The sequence below is a fragment of the Macrobrachium rosenbergii genome, chromosome 3, assembly GCF_040412425.1.
Source record: "Macrobrachium rosenbergii isolate ZJJX-2024 chromosome 3, ASM4041242v1, whole genome shotgun sequence".
Lineage (NCBI taxonomy): Eukaryota > Metazoa > Arthropoda > Malacostraca > Decapoda > Palaemonidae > Macrobrachium > Macrobrachium rosenbergii.
Window position 1 is genome coordinate 90,548,903 of NC_089743.1, and position 7,500 is coordinate 90,556,402.

General features: G+C 36.6%; 1 protein-coding gene across 2 annotated transcripts in view; it reads right to left on the reverse strand.

Annotated features, from left to right (window-relative positions):
- Nucleotides 1-7,500, reverse strand: part of LOC136828747 (uncharacterized) — a 25,190-nt gene that overhangs the window by 9,010 nt on the left and 8,680 nt on the right. Inside the window, exon 2 of one of the 2 annotated variants that reach the window (XM_067086965.1) lies at nucleotides 1,307-1,616. In XM_067086965.1, coding sequence (XP_066943066.1) covers nucleotides 1,307-1,616 — 310 coding nt within the window. Of the gene's footprint in view, nucleotides 1-1,306; nucleotides 1,617-1,665; nucleotides 2,090-7,500 lie in introns of those variants that run through there. The other variant, XM_067086959.1, reaches the window with a different exon arrangement.

The following is a 7,500-nucleotide window of genomic DNA, read 5'->3' on the forward strand; positions in this document are numbered from 1 at the left end:
AGTATGGAGAAACTATCAAAACTCGAACAACAGAAAATATATTGCTTGAGATGGATTGAATAAATACAACAACAATAATTACAACAACATCAAGGAAAAGATGAGGAACCAGCACCATAAACTTGCAAATTGAGTGTGGTTATAATTATAAAAGATTATGAGAAGGAAATCTATTAATATATTAACCTTAGCAGCAGGTAAATAACGAGCAAAACTAGCACATGAAGGGTTTTAGACATAATTAAAGGAAAACTTGGACCAGGTGCATTTGCCTAAACACAAGACGAATAATTAGAAAAAGACGTAAAAGAAGAAGAGAAAAATGCCATCTGCTCATCGTGACCTCAACTGACGCCGGAGGCATATGGCAGGTGACGAGTCTCGAAGGAATGTTACAATTTTACGGAAGATATTTTGGAGCAGTTGCCTTTCAGAGACTGGCACGGCTCGTAAAGAAGTTACTGTAGAGTTTACATTTGCAAGATTTATTCTGTAGAATGATGTGGTTGTTATTCAACGCGCTCGCTGGGAGAAAACATATGTTCGCGGTTATTAGGTTGGCTCATTAAAACAAGTGATGTTTTCATTTTACAGGTTATTTGTGATTTCTTCTCTCTCTCTGTGTCCCTTGAACTATCTCCCTTATTCTTAGACGCACGGACATTGATGTTATGTAGAAAGTACGAATCAAGGAAACGCGATGGAATACTATAGGCAAATCATGTTACATAAAAATACGATCAATATTATAATGCTATGCTGAGCGAGTCCTATAGCTGTCATGTGGCACATATCATAGGAAGAAGACCTCAGTAATTCCTTACATTTTCATTTAACAGAGGCATAATGGTGATTCTGAAGAATTCTGATGAAAGTTTTAGGTAAAAACAATGCACAGCAAAATCTGGAGAATTTTTGGAAAAAAAGTTAAATAATAAATATAAAAATAGTTTATCTTTATTATAGACTGGTTATAGTCGTACAAACACCCTCAAATAATCTACGGAAGGAACAAATTAAACGTTTGTGGTGCTTGGTTGGGAGTCAACGTGAATTATACCAGAGCGGCTCTTGAACAAAGGCACCCAGAGTGGAATTGCGCCTTCAGGACAGAGTGAAATACTGCACTTTTAACTCAAGAGATACTTTAGTCTAATTTGGGGCATTTCACTACTCTGATCTTCTTTCAAATAACCGCAAAAAGGCTTCATACAGTTTTCAGTCACATCCGATTCAGAGATGGCATAAATAGGAACATGAAGATTGGCGTTGCCCCAAGAGGCTTTATATAAACTTCCTCACTTACCTTGCTCCACTGCTCTCTTGTTTCTGTAATATTCGTAGTGGGGCCACACAGCCGAAATGGCCAGGACAGTCAGAGCGGGCATAAAGAGCACAGTTGCAGCGTCGGAGGCCACATCCGTCAGTCTGGGCATGACACTTCTCGCCCTGTTCCACAGATCACCGGGCTGGAACAAGTTGCTCAGGAACCGGAGCAGTCCATTAAACTGCCTCCCAGTCGATGATGCCCTCTGTGCCTCGGAGGGCCCCACCAGGCTGCACAGCACGACGAGGAAGAGGACCGTCGTGAAGAAGGTGAGTGTCGCCCTGTTGACCTGGAGGGAGGAAACAAACACAAACAAATGATAGCAACCGAGGCTTTACCTGCCGGGTTCTGGGCGTCACGTCGCCGCCTGCGAGTGGTATTGACGGTGACCACATTCGGAAAGAGGAGAGAGAGGCCCGTGATGGCCAGGGCGGGTAAGATGTACGCAAGGTAACTGCCGCCGTCGTGAGCAGTATAAGAAGAGTGCTCCGGGTAAGACCCATAGCTTTCGTAGTCACCCCGTCTCACATGGCCTATTCGATCATCGGCCAAGACTGGTTCGCCGCCGTGATGCACGGGCACAGTCAACCGGTTGTCGCTGTAGTAGGCAGCTGCCGCCACTGAAGGAAGGGCCAAGAGGAACGGCGCCAAAAGAACCGCGAGAGAGACTCGAGGAGGGAAGGGCGTTACCGAAGCCATGGCGGACACTTCTAGACTGAAGCCGGGGGAACACTTGCGGCGACTCATGAGCACTCTTTCTCTTTTCCCCGCCCCCCCATTCCTCCTTCCCTCCCCCGCCCTCACTCTTTTAAGCTCTCTCTCTCTCTCTCTCTCTCTCTCCAACTAAATATTATACAGTATACACTTACTCACGCATGGTGTAACATGCCTTACGGCAAAGGTGGTTGCGCGTGTATGGTTGGTGGGAACACAATTGCGATCGTCATTACGGTTTACATGGCTCGGGTAATTAGTTCCACCTCGGCATATTAACATAAACACCTTGTAGATTCGACTTAAAATACAGTGTATCAACCAATGTTAATTTAACGTATGTTTGATCTTTGAGCAAAGCAGCTCATGGTAGAAAATATCTTAGTTGGTTTCGTAACTAATTGTCTCGGGACTAATTCACGCGAGAGTTTTTTGTTAATAAAAATCTCATAATACCATGAGTCAATAAAATGTTGAAGAAACCCACAATGATGAAGGTGTGAATATATTTTAAAAATATAAATAAAACGAGAGCTTTTGAGAACCTGCTCGATTCTTCTTATCAATCTGATCAAAGAGACTGATAAAGAGAATTCAGCAGATTGATGATATATATATATATATATATATATATTTTATATATATATATATATATATATATATATTAAAATATATATATATATATATATCTACACTTACATCATTGCAGGTTTCTTCGTCAGTTTTTGCATTTTAAAACATTAAGCCACAAATATCCCTTCATATCGAATTCTTTTAAATCTCTTGATAGTTTAAAGGATGACTTCCTACCTCTGCATTCAATTCAAAAGCAATAGATTCGATTCCCTGCCTTTCTGATGTACTTATCCTTTGATTGTAAGTTATCTAGAAGGTAAAGTGAATTCGGTATAAAAGGCTATTTATGGCTCGAGATTAGAGACATACATACGTAAATATAAGTATACACAGTTTTGTCACTAATTATCGCGCGAAGTCTGATAACCTCAAATATCAACACAAATATAGAATTCATTTTACCTTGTACGCAAAGGGAATTACACAACAGGCAAATATATTAAATTATTATTTTATAGTGTATATAATCCCTCTTGGGTGTGACTTATTTCCAAAGTAAAGTGAAGCTGAAATTAAGGTTATTTATGGTTTGATATATATATATATATATATATATATATATATATATATATATATACTATATATATATTATTAATACTATATACATGTGTATGTATGTGTGTATATAAGTACATGTACGTACTATGAGATCGAGAAAAAGAAAGGAAAATAATGCGTGCACGCGTAGCGGAGATAGTAAATTAAACAGACAGAATAATGATGAACGTCAAATGTTAAAAACATCGAGAACATACTGAACAAACTGAAAATAACAAGAGAAGGTAACAAAAATGAAAGTTTGATGTGTACGACCCCTCCACGTCCTTAAAGACAATAATAATACTACGTCCATCTGTCTCACCTGTAATACAGTAGAATTAACTCGACCCCAGATGATCGTTCGCCCAACTTGGTGTTTACCTCATTAGAGGGGAAAGTTACCCCTAAAAGAAAACATCTGCCATACTGGTTAGAAAAATCTCCAAGAACACCCAAGGCGATATTGAAATGGATTCCTTCTCTCTCTCTCTCTCTCTCTCTCTCTCTCTCTCTCTCTCTCTTCTTCTTCTTCTTCTTCTTCTTCTTCTTCTTCTTCTTCTTCACAGCTGGTTTTCAACGGTAAATGAGACGCTAACCATATGCGCCAATACCACCATGACCTGGTTCATTTTCTCGAGTCAAGAACTTGGTTAAAAAAACCTAAAGCTTATTTGTGAGTTATACTCTCTCTCTCTCTCTCTCTCTCTCTCTCTGTCTCTCTGTCTCTCTGTCTCTCTCTTATGACTTCCAAAGCAGATAGCCTATTCTTCATCCTCTCTCTCTCTCTCTCTCTCTCTCTCTCTGTCTCTCTGTCTCTCTGTCTCTCTCTTATGACTTCCAAAGCAGATAGCCTATTCTTCATCTCTCTCTCTCTCTCTCTCTCTCTCTCTCTCTCTCTCTCTCTCTCTCTCTCTCTCTCGTGCACGTACAAAGCACATACTGTCTCACAATATTTCTATTTTATAGCACTTTCTCTCTCATGGGACGTTGAATTATGTCATCGGTTTCCTGTGTGGAGCTTCACTTTAATGTAGTAGATTTATTGTCGTGTAATCTCCTGCCCTCATATTATGTGGTTACTGCATAAATAAACAATATCCAAGACGTTAACTAATATAACATTCTTTACTAAGCATTGTCTCTGTTTATATATATACGTATATATATATATATATATATATATATATATATATATATATATATATATATATATATATATATATATATATATAAAGTATATACATATATATACAGTATGTATATCTATCAAATTAGATATCTAAATATTCAACTGGACTGCTCTAATATTTTAATCTCAATGGTATGACTTGTCAGGGGTACAAATTTAACAACCTGATTGATTGATATTCATTTTCTGAATTCCATTCAGGCAGAATCAGAGATGTGTGATGGACAAAACAAGAAGATATTAGTTTTTAAAAATATGGTACAATGAATTTTAAAAATATGGTACAATGAAGGTACCGCTGTAAAAATTTCTTCGAATCAGGCTGATCATAGCGTATAAATTTGAAGAGTATGAAGTCTAGGACTGACCCAAGAATCAGTAACCACAAATAGTAATCAAGACAATCCTTGAGAAGGTACGAAATTTTGATAGGATCGAAAGAACGAGTCTAATGAATAATGGGTTGTGGTCTTAATTATAAAGTCATAGACTGAAATGGAGGACAGGGGTCTTACGCGCTCCTAGTCTTCATCATGATAACGAAAATATTAATGAAACAATATTAGCTATATGAATACATAGGAACGACAGGAACCCTGGTGTCAAAAATGTTGCTATTACGAACTTATTAGCGTCAAAGTACGAGGCAGTAATTGTTGCTGCGTTTGCATAAATCAAATTTATTGCTGCCCTTCCAAAACATGCACAGGAAACGTCTCCGCCTTAATGACTACCTTCGTTTTGTTAAGAGCAATCAAACTTCTCGTCAAATCTTCATCACCGAATCCCTTCGTCACAAAATCATCCTACAACATTAACCATTCTTTTCCTGCCATCAAAGGGGTAATTTTGGTGTTCACTCTACCGTAACCGGACGGTTTAGAAAACCGTCGATTTTCACCCATTACTCCCCACGTAAAGGAATGACGTGTATTCCTTTCCCTCTTTGAAGAGGAAATGGCGGCTGATGATCGACTGGAAGGTGGGAAACCGTGTGACTTTCTCACTAGGGACCCCGTAAATTCACCAAGAGCTTTCATGTTATGGTTTTCTTGAGAAAACAATCACAGGAACCAGGGTTTGGCACCCACACAACAATGACTTGAAGGTTTCTCTCTCTCTCTCTCTCTCTCTCTCTCTCTCTCTCTCTCTCTCTCTCTCTCTCTCTCTCTCTCTCTCTCTCCTTGTTTTCTCCCTTACTGAATGCTAAATGAAGTCATGGGTTACCGCTTAATTAACTTTCTAAAATATTTCATGAAAATGGTGTGGTTTACACATTAGAAATTTTTACTTTAATGTTGGACATTCATCTAATCCAGGATGGAAAAATTCTGTAATATTTTGTAGCTTCTTGATGAAGGGTTCAGATTCCAAAAACTGTTGCGTCTTCATGTTATAATGATTTAAAGGTTAGTTAATTTTAGGTGAGCCAATATATTTTCTTCATTTTATGTTCGTTTTAGAATTACTAAAATTGGTATTTATTTTATCATACAGATTGCTCATGTACTGCTCTTGTTAAAGTAATTCATTTATCCTAACTGTAGTTACATTTTTTAGGCTAATGTTAGCGAATCTGTATAATGCATTTAACTAACAAATTCAAATATAAACCTTGAATTCAATGAAATATGAAAAAGAAAATACTACTACCACATTTGCAGAGATTTACTTCCACACTGATCGAAAGAATATGAACTTTCGTTTTGAAATGCAGGGTAACTTTCTAGCGAGACGAATTCAGATGGGAAAAAAAAAAAAGTCATTGGTTGGAAAATGGGAGTAATTTCTAATTTCCTTCCTTATTTTTACAATAGCACGGAGGATAATTACATATTGACTTCATTGTTGTGGAATCATTTTGAAAGTACGCTGGGAACAAATCTGTGGAGGATATCATAAATTTTGTTGGAACAATGAAATTTTTGGAAGAGAGAGAGAGAGAGAGAGGGGTGGATCAGGAAAAATATGGCTATAGATTTGAGGTTATGATTGCCATATAAAAAATATTAAATATATATAATGAAATTATTATTACAGGGAACAAAAAATGACAAAAATGCAACAGAAAAAGTTACAGAAAGTGGATAGCGTCGATAATTGCATCTGGTAGCGTTCCAGCATAATATGCGGTATCAGTGCTTGCTATTCTAACTTTATCATTGTCTTGGAATTAAAATATGACGATCGTATCAAGGAGTTTCTTTCCCAAAATACTTCTTTCACCAAGCAAGAATTCTGGTTCCTCCCAAACGACATTTGCAATTTCAGCTACCATGAACTCCCAACGTCTTTGGATTTTATCTTCAAATTCAAAATACAGCGGAAACAGTATGTATATTTCTGAATGGGTCCCTTAAGAATGCTGGTATTTGCAGGTGAAAAAGAAAGTTTTTCATATAAATCTGTTTTCTCTTTACTTTAGTTCACTGTATTCTTTCATCTTGGCACTATGTTTGGCCATGATGAGTGTTAACAAACGTAGAAAAGAAAGAAAACGGACATATTGTGGACAGCATTGATATTCATGGTTCTTCATTGATGGTGTGATTCATAAGGGAAAATTAATTAGACAATTTCCAGTCTTTTTTTGTTGGACATATTCTTAGATTATAAAAAAATTATGACAAAGAAACAAAGAAAAATATGTAATAGATAGCTAGAATGATAAGATAATTGAGAATTAAATCAATGAACCTACTATACAAATGGAACTAATATAATATAATAATAATAATAATGAGGAGTAGCACGGTGTTTGGTTGGAATGATTTCCTAGTTTCTCGTTTCAGAGAAAAGTCAAACAAAAACTACTAATTTTAGAAACCGACGTACTGATACTAATAGATCTCATGGCGTTACAAGCAAGTCACTAAAAATAGTGAGATAAAACAGAAATGGATCAAACTTTTCAGTTCAGGTACAGTGTAATTTCTAGTAGACTTTACAGTTCATGTAAAAACGCATATATGTATGTACAATGTATATATATATATATATATATATATTATATACATATATAAATATATAATGTGTGTGTCTGTGTGTATGTATGTGTGTATATATATATATATATATATATATATATATATAT